Source organism: Coloeus monedula (assembly GCF_965178545.1).
Source record: "Coloeus monedula genome assembly, chromosome: 2".
Classification (NCBI taxonomy): Eukaryota; Metazoa; Chordata; class Aves; order Passeriformes; family Corvidae; genus Coloeus; species Coloeus monedula.
In genome coordinates, this window is record NC_138782.1 from 32,900,371 (window position 1) to 32,916,087 (window position 15,717).

General features: G+C 40.0%; 1 protein-coding gene across 1 annotated transcript in view; it reads left to right on the plus strand.

Annotated features, from left to right (window-relative positions):
* The window catches only part of MOCS1 (molybdenum cofactor synthesis 1), a 30,799-nt gene that overhangs the window by 3,517 nt on the left and 11,565 nt on the right, over positions 1-15,717 (plus strand). Inside the window, 4 exon segments of the mRNA XM_082303077.1 lie at positions 4,306-4,438; positions 5,070-5,237; positions 10,095-10,259; positions 14,406-14,467. Of these exon segments, the coding sequence (XP_082159203.1) occupies positions 4,306-4,438; positions 5,070-5,237; positions 10,095-10,259; positions 14,406-14,467 (528 nt within the window).

Consider the following 15,717-nt stretch of genomic DNA (forward strand, 5'->3'; position numbering starts at 1 on the left):
GTTCAACCTCAACCTATTCTTCCCCTTGAGAAAATCCTTCTTACACAGCAATCTGAGAGAGTGCTTCATCCTTGCCCTGAGTTACCGGGAAGGCAGCTGAGTTTTCATCTCTGATAATTGGCCTTTCCTGTGGTATTGATAAAAATATGAGTTGGTGCTGGGTACAGTGGCAGTTTTGGTAGTACAGGATCCCCTTCTGCTGGAGTTCAAGCTGATGGTACTGATGGGTATTTTCTAATTCCTCTGTGCTGAAATCTAATTGGTCAGAAACTGAATAGCTTAAAAATTCCGTCTCCCATCATTCTTCCCTCCCAGAAAAACCCATTTCTGTACACAAAAAGAAAATGATTGAAAGAAGTTCTAGTGGCTGTGTGAAACATTTTTCTTTTCCCTGTTCTAAAACCCACTACTTTGCAGCAAGAATTAGTTGTTTCCAGTAGAAACTTTAAAGTTTATTGACAACAATTTCTTGCTGAGTGCCTGGTCTTTTAATGCTGCTTCTTGACAGTTCGCTTAAGAGTAATTAATGAAGGGCAGTGTTATTCCCCTTACTTTAGCTACCTTACCTGTACCAGCCATGTAGATGGATGACAGACCAGCAACAGAACTGGTCTCCTGTGTCCCGCTCCAGTGGTGGCTCCTTCCTGAAAACAGGATATTGCTGTCTTTGAAAGTATGCAGTTTTGTCCTGCATTGCATAAAAGCATTAAAGTCTCCCTCACTTGCCCCCACCTTTCTTTCGGGGAGGACAACTTTTCCCTTCTTTCTTTCCCTGTAATGCACACTCTAAAACCAGGAGGCAGGAGGTTTGCACTGTTCTGTTTTTAAGTGGAGTGGTAAGGAAGCCTGATCCTGAAAAAGATGCAAAAAAGAGTTACTGAGAAAGAAACAGGAGAGGAGGGCTCCCACAAGAGAGCCTCAGATAATTTTAATGAACCTGGGAGTGCTTTCCCTCTCAAATGTGAATACATTTCCAAAATAATAGGAAGGAGAAAATCAGGTATCCAACCAGGTCAGAAGGCAGCATGATTTTCAAGAAAAAACACTATTGTGCTGTGTTTTTTCTGAGTTTGGCAGATTTAAAATATCCTTAGATTTAGTCTGTTCAGGGGTGAGTTTTCTAACTGGGGAAGAAGCAGAAATGAAGTCTGGATATTTACCTGGGCTCTTTGAGTTAACCTGGCTTGTATTCGGAGAAACATTTAGAATAAGTGGAACAGAGCCAGCATTTCTATCAAAGCAAGGAATTCCCAACTTGGGATTTTTTTGGGAAACTAAAGCTGTGCAGAGATCAACAGCAACCCGCACAGCCCTAGGCTGGAGCATTTTCCCGGGGTGTTTAAAACCAGATGACTTGTTCTGCATGCTGGAGAAAGTGGAGGTGAAAGAACGTGTGTGAGCAGCGGGTGTGGCTGCAGAGTGGTTGCCAGAGACTCTTTTGGTGCCGCTGGAAGGGAAGGCCAGGTCTCGGGAGGGCTGGCCTTGCACCCATATGCCTCTGCTGTTGTGGCCCCTGAAACTGAAAGGGATTGCTTTCTCCAGGCAGAAAAACAATTCCGTGAAAACTACTACTGCAGTTTTATCAGGGGTAAACAGATGTTTTCTGGGCTTTGAAACAGCCTCTTTGTATCTCCTTTATCTTCTCTAGCTCCTCACTGCTATGAATGTTCTTAGAGATGTTCTTATCTTACCACAGAGCTGTTCGGATCAAGTGCAGTGGATTGTTTAAAGGTTAGTGAAAAGACTGTGCTGCCAAGAACGTCTGCTCCTGCTTTTAAGTTTAGCAGCAGCATAGTGTTAGCACAGCTGGAAACAAAATTGCTGCGTCTGCTGGTGGCTGAAGTTGTGTCTCTCCCCAGATAACCTTTGCTGTCGGGCTGATTTGATCACTGAGGGCCCTCTGTGGCTTCCACCCATCCACAAATGTTTCTTACAAATGTTTTCAGAATAAAACGTTTTGAGGAAGCATACCTGGGTGGTTCAACACTCTAGCTGATCGTTTCTAGATTTCTTGCAAGGGCTCTGTGGAAATCCTGTGCAGGATTAGCTCCTTTGGTTACTAGTGATGACCAGATCCAGGGAGCTGATGGCTGTGGCATCGTCCCATACATGCTGATTTTAGTATGTCCGGAGATTTCACAGATCTGGTTTTCACTAGATGTGAGTCATGGCTTTTGCTTAGGTAAGCAGTTTAAATACCCACTGATGTGTCATTTTGTCTGGTTCCTCATTCTACATCTTAAATTTATGTCAAAACTTTATTTAATCCTTTGCCTGCTGCAGCCTATCAAGACTAGTTAGCACAATTTCAACTTGAGGCACAATTCTGCAGCTGATTCACACACACACACACTTGAACTTTGTGAACACCATGTATACAGAAATGGTTTTTACTTTTCACTAGATATGAAATTCACTGTGTGTCCAGGAATCCTTTAGTTTTGTCCTGGTTTCGATGGCTGTCTGTTAAATATCTGTATGTGGTTAACAAACAAGGACTCAGTGAAGGTGGTTCCCTTAGTTATTTTGTTTTCTCTGGTTTATTTTGTGATGCTAGGCAGCTGGCCTCATTCATGAGTTACCAAACTGACCTCCTATAAAACGTTAATTTAAGTCTGATATAATAGATGAAAATACTTAAAAGAGTTTGAATTATGTTGTTTGTGGATGTTTGTACGTAGTGCCTGAACCAAGTATCCACCAGCTGATAAAAGTATGTTGGTAAACTCTTGCTTTTCTGCAGTACTGTGATAAGAGTTGATTCAGTTACTGTAAGTTTCACTTGAGGTATCAAAATATTTTCCAAAAGCAGCAGAGTGGTTTCAGCTATGCTTTACAGGTATAGAAAAATAGAGCTATAACATTGTAATTTGAAATTCATGGGCTAAAGGCAGTGGGACTCCCTGCATTTAGACCTTGCTATAATCAACAGTTCTGGCACTGATGGTACTGATATTTTTAAGTTACTTGGTATAAACTTGAACTGTATTCGTTTGCAGCTACTATTTGGGGTATTTATTTTGATACGTAATGTGTTCATAGAAGCATAGAATGGTTTGGGTTGGAAGGGGCCTTTAGATATCATCTAGTTCAAACCCCCTGTCATGGGCAGGGACACCTTGTGCTAGACCAGCTTGCTCAAAGCCTATCCAACACTTCCAGGGATGGGGCATCCACAACTTCTCTGGGAAGCCTGTTCCAGTGCCTCACCACCCTCACTGTAAAGAATTTCTTCCTAATATCTAAATCTACTGTTTTTCAGTTTAAAACCATTCCCCTTTGTCCTATCACTACAGGCCCTTGTAAGAAGTCCCTCTCCAGCTCTCCTGTAGTCCCATTTAGGTACTGGAAAGTGTTATAATGTCTCCCCAAAGCCATCTCCTCCCCAGGCTGAACAAATCCAATTCTCTCAGCCTGTATTCTTAGGAGAGGTGCTCCAGCCATCTGAGCAGCTGTGTGGCCCCATCTGGTCTTGCTCCAGTAGGTCCTCATCCTTCTTATGCCCTCATTCTAGAGGGCAAATATTCATACATTGTGCTTTAAAAAAACCCCAAAATTGTAAGTAGAAATCACTTGTAATACTCACTTCATTACAGTTAATAAAGAAATTTTTTAAATTCTGATCTTTTTTATTCAGTTTGAACAGGTGTTCAGAATCACACATTTCTCTTCCAGTTCCATCCTGTGTTATTTGTCGTCTGCCCTGCATTATTTGTCATCTTTTAACTGAGATAAGCCTTTTGGAAGTATTGTCTTATATGGGTTTAGGCAGGAAGACTTTGTTGGAAATCTTTTTGGAATACACATCATGAAACAGAATTGTATGTAGCAATAATTCAGTTTTGCTATTAAGAAGATGTTAATATTGCACATGGAATATGGTAGGAGCATAAGCAGAGATGCAGTGTTTCATCAACTGGTTCGCTTGTGCTGAAGTGGAGGAAGGGCCCCTTCTCTGTAATTTCATTTACCCAAGGGCTGTAGTGAGCGTACATGATACTGCATCATTGATTCTGGGAAGAGACAGTTGAGCAAAAACACCTTCTATTCTGCACAAAAAGCCTGAAGCACGTGTGACAAAGACAGGTATCTTAAAATGCACAGGGAGAATTGTAGAAATGGAATTGTGTAGGGTATGAAACTTAATCAATAAATGGCCGGTTTTGATGATGGTTTTCCTTGGGCAGCTGTCTATGTGGGGAGGAATGGAATAATAATTATCAGTTCAGTTCAAAGTTGATATTTATACAGCAAGTTGACAGGGTAACTATTCAAATATTTGACACTTGCTTGTTTTTGTTACAGGAATTACAAAGCTCAGGAAGAGAACGCTTTGTACTGGAACATGCTGCTCCATTCTCTGCTTTTTTGACAGACAGCTTTGGGCGGCAGCACAATTACTTGCGAATTTCGTTGACTGAGAAATGCAACCTCAGGTGTAAGTGTCTGCTGGTTCCTTGCACAAGACTCCTCTGCACATTCTTGGCAAATGCCAAGGTTTGGGTTAGGGTGTTATTGCTGTGCTGGTGCTGTGCTGTTTCTTGTCTTCACAAAGTAACAATAAAGGACAGATAGAGACTAATTAGAGCTGAGCTACTGATGGGATGGGGAGCAAAGAGCAAGCCTAGGGACCTGCCAGAGACAGGAAGTGACAGATCTTTTATCAGACTTGATGTGGTTTGGATAATGGTGCTTGTGTGCCCAAAGTCTCTGTAAGCAGGAGAGCTCATACCTGGGCATTCCCACAATTACGTCTGCAAAGTCTGTGCTGATGTCCCAGGGCTTGCTGGTTGAACTTGGTGTCTCTGTTTGAATGCAGGTTAGATAGAAGTAAGATCCTCTTTTTCTTCAAAGTGGATCCATTGTAATTTTGAGGCACATCAAATTAGTCTTGGGTTTTTCTCTGAAGGAAACCAGGAAATTGTTAAGAGATTGTAAAATTTTTGCACAATTGGTGTCATTTGACATTCATTAAAGACAGCTGCCCTTGGTGCATTTTCCCCATCAATATTAGATTAATTGCTGCTGGTTATTTTTTCCCCCATGTATTTGTGTAATCTTTGTTTCAGGTCAGTACTGTATGCCTGAGGAAGGTGTTCAGCTGACTCCAAAATCAGAGCTACTGACTGCCCAGGAGATAATCACCTTAGCCAGACTGTTTGTGAAAGAAGGTGTGGAGAAGATCCGACTAACAGGTGGAGAGCCGCTTATCCGTCCCGATGTGGTGGATATTGTGGGTGAGTTCCAAATCAGTACAGAGTGTTTCAGAATGACTTGGTACACGTCGATCCAAGAACTGCACTTACAGATACCTACTGACACAGTCTGGCAACCAGAAGAATACTTACACATTTAATCATGGTGTTTTTTCCCCAACATTGTGAAATGCAAGATACCTTTCAGAAAATTTCCAGTTCTACTCTGTTGCTTGGATGGAACTTCCGTGTCTTTATATTATACCAGCTGAACTTAGCATTGTTTTCATATTCAACATCTGGCTACAGTAACTTGCAATAATGCAGCCTGAGGGTGAAAAATCAAGAACTTACACGACCAGGACCTCACTGGGGAAGAACAAGTGATACGTGCTTACAAACAAAACAAATTTTCTCTTTGATGTTTTAGGAGTGTGAAGTTTTTTTGTGGTTTTGTTTTGCTACCTTGATAACAGATGTCACTTGCTTGTGTTTAATAAGGAATGGTGAAAAAAAACTGTTTTTACAGTTATTGATGAAGACTATTACTTCAATGAAAGGTAAATTACTGGGTAAATTTTAGAAGTCTATCTGCTTTGATAGGTATTGTGTTAAATTACTCTTCCTGGGTCTTTTCTCTTGAATCAGGTGCTTTTTTTCCTCTGTCCAAAGTCTCGTATGTTAAGAAAATTGCAGTAGATCTGTGTAGTGTCAATGTATAGATTAAGGCTGTGTAGGGGGGTGCACTTTGGTGTATTGTAGACAATTGGACTTGTCTGTTTCTGGACATACACTCTTCTAAGTACTGAAGATAAGAAGGGGTTTATGTGGAAGATGAAGGTCTTGAAAGAAGGGAGGTTGCCTACCAATGCAGTGAGCTTTTGTGTAGAAAACAGTTGGTCTCTGCCTCTGCTCTGTTTTGTTCAGGATTTGGAAGACCTTTTCCAAAGAAGACGACCTTCCAGAGGAAGCAGAGGAGCTGTTGTAGTTTGTACAACTGACCTGTTTATAGCTGGAAAAGCTGTGACTGGACTGAGCTGGGGTGTGTCACCTCAAACTTTGATTGTGAAGAGTTCTGAAATGGCACTAACATTTTGGTACTCTGAAATATCATTATCTAGAACATTTTGCCCATGCATGATGGGTTTGGGGTTGTTTTAGTATTGAGGGAGCTATATGCCTTTCAAGAGACACATTTCTTGCAAGATATTAGATTTTTTCCAATGGTAATAGGTATAATTATTGGCTCCTGTAAAAGGGAACTAGATTTATAAATTAGGTTGCAATTTAAAATACAATAAAGCTTTGCAGCTCAGCATATAGTATTGGCATGAAAATGAGTTGAAATCAACCATCAGTTCAGTGCAAAACTTCCTTTTCTGGAGTATTGTAGGCACCTTTTTTATTTGTCAGTGGTAGCTGCTGATGGCTTATACTCAACACAGCCGTTCTGATGTTGATAGTCTAAGTGGAGTAGTCAGGTCATGGCAATTTGCATTATCATATTGCTGCAATCCAGAAGTATTGGTACTAGAAGGATAGACATCTTTTTGTTTTGCTTTACTCTAACGATAGAATTCTCAAAGGTTTATTTTTGTGCCTGAAAGAGAGAAATGGATCTTTTTGAACCACTGGGTTTTCATTATTCTGCCCGTGTTCCTGTTGACAGCTGAACTTTGACAGATTCATAGTGATCGTATTAATGGATAACAATAGTGATCTTGGGGTGAAGGTAAGGGATGTTCAGATGTTTGTCCTGTTGTATTAGTTCATTCTGTTGTGGACTTGTATTAGTCTGGCTGGGTTTTTTTAAGGTATGTTGAAAATTGTTGAATTAGGTCTACAAGCACTTCCTGTTTTCTGAGACTTTGGTATTACTCTATGGTGCCCCAGTCTGGGATCAAGATAAGAGACTCAAAACTAAATAGCTCAGTGTAATAGCTATGGGAAAACTCATTGAAGGAAAATCAAGCCCAAAAATGTCTTCTGCAGAATTTGAGTAAAGCACCTTTATTGAAGCTGTCTTAGCATAATGTACTGGTTTGGTCTGGGATAGAGTTAGTCTGGTTATCTAGATGGTTTTAGAGAAGCTGGCTACAATATCTCAGGTGCTGAAATGGGTTGAGGTTTAAGCTAGGTTTATTTTTAGCCACCCTTTCTCCAAACCATAAATGATCTGTGAAATGCCAGTAAAGCTCAAAGATGTTAATGCTAGATTTCTGTTACCAAATTTTTTTAATACTCAAATTCAAGTTTTTTAGTTGTTTCAATGAACAAATGTGATTTGAAGCTATTGTAGGAGACCATGCTATTCAGAGACCTTCTACAGGTCTTTAGATTATTTTAAATCTTTTAACAGATGCACGTACATAAACTATGAGTCAGCATCTAACACTTGCTGAAAGCTAAATTATGTCCTGAGTACTGCTGAAAACATATGTTTGAGACTTTTCTGAAGCAGCTGATAGTGGAATGTAGAATCCATCTCCTTTGAGATACTCAAAGTTTAAATAAGCACCGGATATAAACTCTGTGATAGCTGTTTATTATTAGTAGTCTGAGGAGTACACATCTGCACTGACAAGATCATTTCCCAAGGGGTGGAGGATGGACTATTGGATGACTTTTTGTAGCAACATACCCATTTCAAGAGAGAAGTGGTGTAGGGTAGACTTGTTAGTTGATGTGTTAGGAAATATACACACCTTTTCTGGACTCAGTCGGGAGAAATACAGTTAAGGAAATGATTGGAGGAGAATATGTAAGAAAATTGTCTATTTAAGAAGATGCTCCTGATCCTAAAGGAAAAGGTACATGTGAAATGGTTCACTTCATGGCTCAAGTTTGACATACAAGTTCTAGCTTCGTGCTATGGACTTACAACATCTGTTGTGTTTCCTTTTTTACTTGATAGTTTTTGTCAGTTGCCTTTGCTTGTGCTGATTGGTGCTAAAGCAAGCAGATTTAATGCAGGTACAAGGAGAGTTACAAAGTTATGAAGTCTTTAATCCCTTTTGGATTTAGAGGTCAACAAGCCAAGAAACCAAGACACTGTGAAGGTTACACTTGGTAGAGTATTCTGACTGGTCCTTTTTAGCTTGTTGGTGTTAGTGTTAAGCCTCCATCTCTAATTTCTCAGTTGTCTACTGTCCAATTTGTTACTACAGGTGATTCCATGTATTAGTGTATTTCCAGTGCCTCATCCTGTATCTTGCTCTGTCTCATGAGGAAAATTATGTATGGACATCATCTGCTACCTGTACTGACCTAATCATCTGGTGCTACTTTTTAAAAAATTTTCCATTTTGGGCTGCAGAATGACATTAGTTTTATTCAATACCTTTATTCATTTTACATTTCTAGCAATGAAGCCTGTATGGCACCTAGACTCTCTTTCTCAGTTGTTCTGAGGTGTTCAGCATTTTGTGTGTTCTGAGGCTGTAAATAAAAGTAGTGATGTTCCTAAAGTATCCTCTGGCTGCAGTGTGTATCCTTTATTCTCACGAAGATTAGACCTCTAGTGATAGTTAGTGTTAAGTAATCTTTGGCAAAATTGAGCCAGTAGCACTTATCCTCTAGAAAGAGGTTTTTCTTAGTCATTTAGGAGGGTTTTGAGAGGTGAAGGCCAGGAAAAAACCTCTCTTAGTAAAGATTGCTCTTTCCCTACAACCTCATGTCTTTATGGAGCTCTTAATCATGTTGCAAAATGCTGCTGCTGTAAACTTCAGCATCTTTGCTGTGACCTAGCTTGACCCATTCCAGCATTCTGGACTCAGTTTAGGGTGAATATTTTGAAAAGAGCTGGGAAATGAGATAAATCAGAAATAAAGCTCTTATCAACATGAACAAATAGAGGTAAAATAGCAAGGGAAGAAGGGACTATGAAATAGTTGTGTTGTAATTACAGCTGCCTCAAGAGTACGGGTTCTTCAAATATTTCTTAAATAATTAGGGTGGAGGCTATGAGGGAGGGAGGAAAAACCAAAGTAAATTACTTTGCTGTGGCTCTGCTTCTGCAAGTTGTTTATGAGGGTTTTGTTCTTATTTGTTATTGTACTGATAACTGGAGGTTTGAAGGCTTGATCTCTGGAGATCTGGTATGCTGAGGATTTCTGCATTTGGCTTATGAGGAGGCAGCTCTTTTTTAAATCTTAATCTCATTATATTAACTGTTTCTTATGCTGTTTTCTTTTGTTAGCCATTTTTTAGTGTCTTGCGTAAGCACTCTCCAGTTGGCCGGGCTACCACTGGTAATGGAAATATCTCAGTTGTCAAGTGCAAATGTTTTGTCCCTTTGGATGTTGTTGCCTTGGATTCTCTGTAGTAGTCCAGTATGTTGACCTTTTCCTGTTTAGTTGGGACTGCTTATGGTATTTTTTTCAGAAGTTTAAAGTCACTACTGCTGGCAGCTACCTCTGGGTTAGAACTGGTTTCTGGTAAAGCATTGTAGGATAAGTGTTGCTAAATAAACAGTTAGGTCAGGTGTCAGTTGTGAAAGGGATGGCTTGCTGCTTATTATTATTGCAGAACATAAAATTCAGCTTGCAAAGGTCGATGAGAATAAGAAAGTACACAAAATCAGAGGCTGCCTTCCAACAATAAAGTAGGTATTAACTCTAAGAAATGAAGAACAAAAGTAGTGTGCATTTTAATAAAACAGAACTGTATCACCAATTTCACTTGCAATAAACTGCTCTCATACCTTTTGAAATGGATTTGTGCTAAAATTGGTCTCTTAAACCAATACAGCTGGAAGAAAGCCAAAGCACTGAAGTGTCCACATTTTCTTCACACCTTCAGTGATATTTTTTCCTTTGTTTCACAAATGCTTTGTGTTTTCTGTGTAATTTATAGTTTAACTACTTATTTAAAGTGTTCTTTTTACTTTTTATTTCCTAGGTCAACTGTACAAGCTAGAAGGGCTGAAAACCATTGCTGTCACAACCAATGGGATCAACTTAACCAGACTGTTGCCCCGGCTGAAGGAGGCAGGACTGAATGCCATTAACATTAGCCTGGATACTTTGGTGCCAGCTAAATTTGAGTTCATTGTCCGGAGGAAAGGTACAAGCTTGTCTTCTAAGGCAACTGTGTTAATACTTGCAGGAATGTTGTGAATTGCTTACTGTATCTTTCACAGTCAGTTACTTTGGTAGGGAAGTGAGACTGAGACTAGGAAAAGTCGTCTGTACTAGCTTGTTCAATAGTGACTCTTCCTTCTTCCTGTAATGCTTAGGAAGAGCCCCTTTCATTGAAGTTGGTGAAGCAGAAGATGCTCAGCTCACCACAGTTAGTCATGTGGCTAGTCATATAATCTATAACTGGCTAGTCATAGATCTTAAAAGGGCTCTCCAAATCTTGTGTTGGTTGTGTGTGCTGCTCTTCTTTAATACTGTTCAAAAAACCAAATGTTTCTGCTATACCATCTGGGGTCAAAGATGCCACAAGAACTTCTTGTCATGAATAGTGGCAGTTTCTGGAAGTTATATTTGGGGTGTGGTAGCAGTGGTCTCACTTGTGGTTAGTGATGTTCTGTATCCACTACTTTTTAATAGGTAATTTGAGGAGGGCTGTAATTTGCTTGAGGTAATTTGAGGAGGGCTGTTGGCTCTGTAACCTCTCCTACTCAGCAAGTAATTCCAAATAAAATTTCAAAAATTCTTGGATATGCCCAGTGTTACAGATTCTTGTTTAAACGAATCCTAAAGCTGATCGTAGAGCTCAGCTTCATGGTTGGGCTTCCTTCCAAACTAAAATTGGTTTGATGTTGTATCATTCTCCTTCTTGTCCAGCAATGTAACTTCAGCAGTCTGTGAACATCTAATTCTGACAAAACCTCTGAGTAGCCACCAGATGGGGCAACAGCCTCAGATAGAGGTAGGAAGAGGACTGTAGAAATCTGAAATGCTGTGAGAAGTAATGTCTGCATTTGAATCACTGCTGTCAAACCAAAGTTCTGCTGGCAGGTGCAGAAAGGTGTCCTTGTCAACAGTCTCTATGGGAGCACTACTTCAGGTTTCTGTGTCATGGTGCAGAAATCAGTTCCTGTCATAAATCTGACTGGAGCCTTATCCTTCCAGGGTAGGCTATTACATTAATCTGGTTGTGTCATGGCACAGTTGGCTCCCAGAGTGGTATCTGGGAGTATCTAATCACAAACAGGTGTTGGCTATGCTCTTTCCTTCTGCTCTCTGTGTTTGAGTATTACCTGGTTTGTGACATTCATTGGGAACACGCCCTTCTTTTGCCACTGAAGGGGCAAATGTGAGCCTCCAGCTTCCTGAATTGTAAGGCCAGAGATCTTCATATATGATTAGAAGCTGTTAGGAGTGTGCTGCTTATAAGGTAAACTGAAAGTTATTAGGGATGAGGGTAATTTTTATTACATAAATGTTCTCTTCCCCCTCTAAAGAAAAAAAGATCTTTTACCAACAAAGAGAGAAATTGCTCAACTGAACGGCATAGACAATGAACAGGGAAATTTCTATTACTCCATATTTTTAAAGAGGAGAAAAAGGTCTCCAAATCATAGATTTTTTTCTAAGCAGAGAGATCAGTTTAAAATAGTAACATTGAGTTCTGTTGGTTTGGATTTTTTTTCTTTTTTTTTTTTGTTAAGGTTAAAGACTGAAATTATGTCAAATACTTTTTTTTTTTGAGGGTTTTTATTTAATAGGAGATTTCCAAGTATGGAATGAGCAGAGAATAGAGTGCCTGTCCTACTGAGCTACCCTGTCTCCTGTGGCAGTTCCAGAGGCAACAAGATATAGCTCTATTAAGGTGAGAGGGATTCCTGGTCTTGGACTCCTACAGGCTGATAACTTCTCTGGAAAGTAAAGATGGCATCTGTTTATGGAGCTTAGCAGGAACTTGAGAAACTTGGAATAATTTCTGTTTTGCTGGAAAGTCAATCTAGGGTTTTAAGAAGATGCAGAAAATGTGTATCTTTGGTGCAGGTGCCCTGCATCACATCTGCCCCTACTTGCAAATGATTGGGATAGACAAAAATGACTGTGAGATCCTGATGTGTGAAAGCACTTTAGAGTACCATATTTCTACCTTTCCCAATCTACCACATTCTGAGGGATGAACAAATGAAAAATGTTTTCATGCAGGTAGCCAGTCTAACCTGTTTCATGGCCTGTCCCTTTTTTGTGTGTGTTTCATACAAGGAGAAATGAGGTAATGATGTACTGTAATTTTATCATTAAATGTAGGCCTGAAGCCTTTTTTCCTGTAAGGATTAAATGCTGGGAGGTTTTGTACAGCATAGGATTTTTCTGGATGGCTCTAAGGTTCTCTGTACTATAAAGCTGGCTGAAGTTCTGACTTTAGAAGAGATCAAATATGATGAAAATACTGAAATTTTTCATTGGGTGAAAGAGGAGAAGTGGTTGCTTCCTGGCCTCTTGAGTTACATTGAGTTCCTCCTTTCTGTAATCCTGAGGTCACACATGAGATTTTCTGAGCAGTTACAGAGATTTTTGATCCCATTCATGGCTCTGGGTTGTGCTTATAGCACTGTCATTATCTCTTGCCACAATCTGCCTGCAATCTTGCTTAATTGGAAGGAGATCTACCACAGGTGCTGGAAACTTCCTAGGCATATGCAAAAGTAGGTAGTGATTGAGAAAGGTGACAAGCCATAACTTCAAATACTTGCTTGCAAGAGTTATTTCACTGTGTGAAATAACTTTGCTCTTCACCACTCTTTTTGCACCCAGGATTAGCATTAGAACTAGCTTATTAAATAATTGTATCTTCTGCTTTCCTGTGCCCATGCTTTATGATGCCTTTAATAGCCAGAGAGCAGTGAAGTGAAATTTTTGTCTCTTTCCTTTTCTTTTTTTCTGATTTTGAGTGCATCCAATATTAAGTATGTACAGAGTACTGTTGAGTTACTGCTTTTTTCTGCTAAGACACCTACAGAGTAGTGAAGGTATGATCTGTTCACTAGAGAATCTGAGGTTCCAGTAGATCATAGATAGGGAAAGGAGGGCGATGGACCTGCCAGGGTAGAAGAGGCATTCACAAACATGGGGTGAGCAGCTGAGCACTCACTAGAAATGTGTGCCCAGAGCTCGGGAGTTTGCTGTCTCGTTCCTGCTCACCTCTGTTCTCTGCCAGCTGCTGAGTGTGGCAGGGAGGGAATAATATGCAAAGTATGAAATTGATGTCTTGATGAAAGGTCTTAACTTTAAACAAAGTTGACGGAAGGGGTAGTTTGGATGAGATCATTAAGAGGCTTTCCTAAATGACTTTGGAATTCTAAAACTGCATGTTTTTTTGTTTTTTTTTTCTTCCAGCTTTAAGAGGTATGTGTAGGGGCAAAGATACTTGCCCTGAATTAACTGTATCCCTGTGTTTGAGAGCAGCTGGTGGGTGTAGGCCACACTAAATGGTAGAATGAAACTGGCCACTTCATTCCTTGAAGTAGTTTTTGACATCTTTCATTTGTTTTCAAGGGTCTAAGGCCAACTGAATTGCTTTCCTAAATGCTCTAATCCGTGCCACATTTTGTTCATTTTGTTCACTGATTTCCCATGTTTAGTCATAAAAATGATGATCCTGAAAAATGCTGCCTCTGATCTTCTGACTAATGCATAGTCAGTAGCTTTGGGAAGCCAATTACATCTGTAGCCAGGGTTGAACAGGGAATCAAGGGGCTTTTGTTGGTCCTAAACCCACTCCACCCAATATGTACTTTAGAAAAATCCTTTTAAAATTCACTTAGCAACATTTCTGTCTGATTCCGAACAGTGAAATTCTGCCATTGTAGAAAAGACACAAGTCATTACTATAAAATAAACATTAATTTGTTATTTTTTCTTCATTGCATCTGGAGGCAGTTCATAAATTCTTTCCACTCCCTTTAAGAAGAATGTAACACAAGGAAAGCTGACTTACAGGGAAGTGGAGAATCATATGCTAATAATATATGGATATCCAAAGATGTAAAAAACCATACCAGTATTGTTGATTACTCATATACCAGTTAAATATTGATATCAATGACTTGAGCACAGTAACACTGGTAGTCTTTGTGGGTTGGGGGGGGGTATAATTAAAGTCTCTTTATTTGCAGGTTTTTTTACTTGCAGCTGTGCCTACTGAATCAGATTGGTTTTTATTTGTCTTGTACTTAATAACCACCTTTTGCATTCTGCTTTGAAACAATAAAAATTCTTTGCCACTCTTTTTGTATCTTAGGCTTTCACAAGGTAATGGAAGGAATCCACAAAGCCGCTGAACTTGGCTACCATCCTGTTAAGGTAGATACAGTGTTTATTTACTCTGAAAACTGTTGTGTTTTACCATATGTACAGTTCACCTGAAAAGGAATTTATTATATTCCATCTCACCTCCCACCCTACCCCATGAATAACTTTTAGTGAAGCTGGGGAAAAACTTGAAGATCACATCAAGAAGTAACAAGGAGAAATCTTGTGCAGCTGGGGGTGCAGGTTCATACTGCCTCAGCCTACTGATTACATCATCACAGGATGGCCCTGCTCTGTAGTTGCCTCCTCCTGCCCTCTCTCTTGAATTGGCATTTGTCTCACTCAGCTCTGCATCTGGCCAAGGCAGTTAACTGGCAGGAACTACCCTGCAAAAAGACATTCATTTTCTCCTGTTATGTCTCCTTTAGCTTCTTATAGCAGACTATTTCGAGTGCCAGTGTGAGAGGAAAAGCAAGTTTGAGGGTGCAGGTAGACCAGCTTCAGTGCAGCATGAAACTTCACCCTAACTCAGCTGTTGGCAGTTCTGCAGCTGTGGTTCCCTTCAGTTTCACCAGTGCTTTGAAAGTTCTATTATGTGTAAGTGGCTTAGGCTATCCAGCTGTGAAAAACATTTGAAATTAAACTAGGTTTTAGGCTTTCCTGAAAGCTCTTAAGATCTGTGATAGGTGATGTTTGGACATAGAAGGCTGCCTTGCTAACTGAAGTATTTTAGCAAGTCCACAGCTCTCAGTTGTTCTTCAGATATAGCACAGAGGACCTAAGGCTCCAATGTAAATATTGTTTATGAGGAATGTGGGGTAAAACTCAGTGTTAACCTCTCTTTTGGAGGAAGGTGGGGCTAGTTATCCAGTAGCCTATGGTTATGGAGTGTGCTGTGAACACTTCCTGGTCCAGGGAATTTGCCTGTCATCTGCCATAGAGAGTGCTGTGGAAGGTAACTTGCCAGTACTTTTACAGAAGCCACAGTGTAGAACTGGGGAGTGGAGTTGTCATTTTAAACAATAAAAGCAGCCATACCTTTGATGGGTAAGATGATGTTTGTGTTACCTGGCTTTTGTATTAGTTTTCCATGTAGCAGGACAACTTGAACAACTTTGGTTAGGTTGGATGTAAAAACTTGGTTGAGTTAGGCAGAAATGATCATCCATACCACTGCAGTCCTGCCAGTTTCTCTCAACATTTTTTCTTTCCAAAAAAGAAGTTATTTCTAGCCATGTTGCCTTCTGCAAGGACTGTGAAACCTTGGGTAAGTGGAAAGAAAGTCATACTCTGCTCACTAA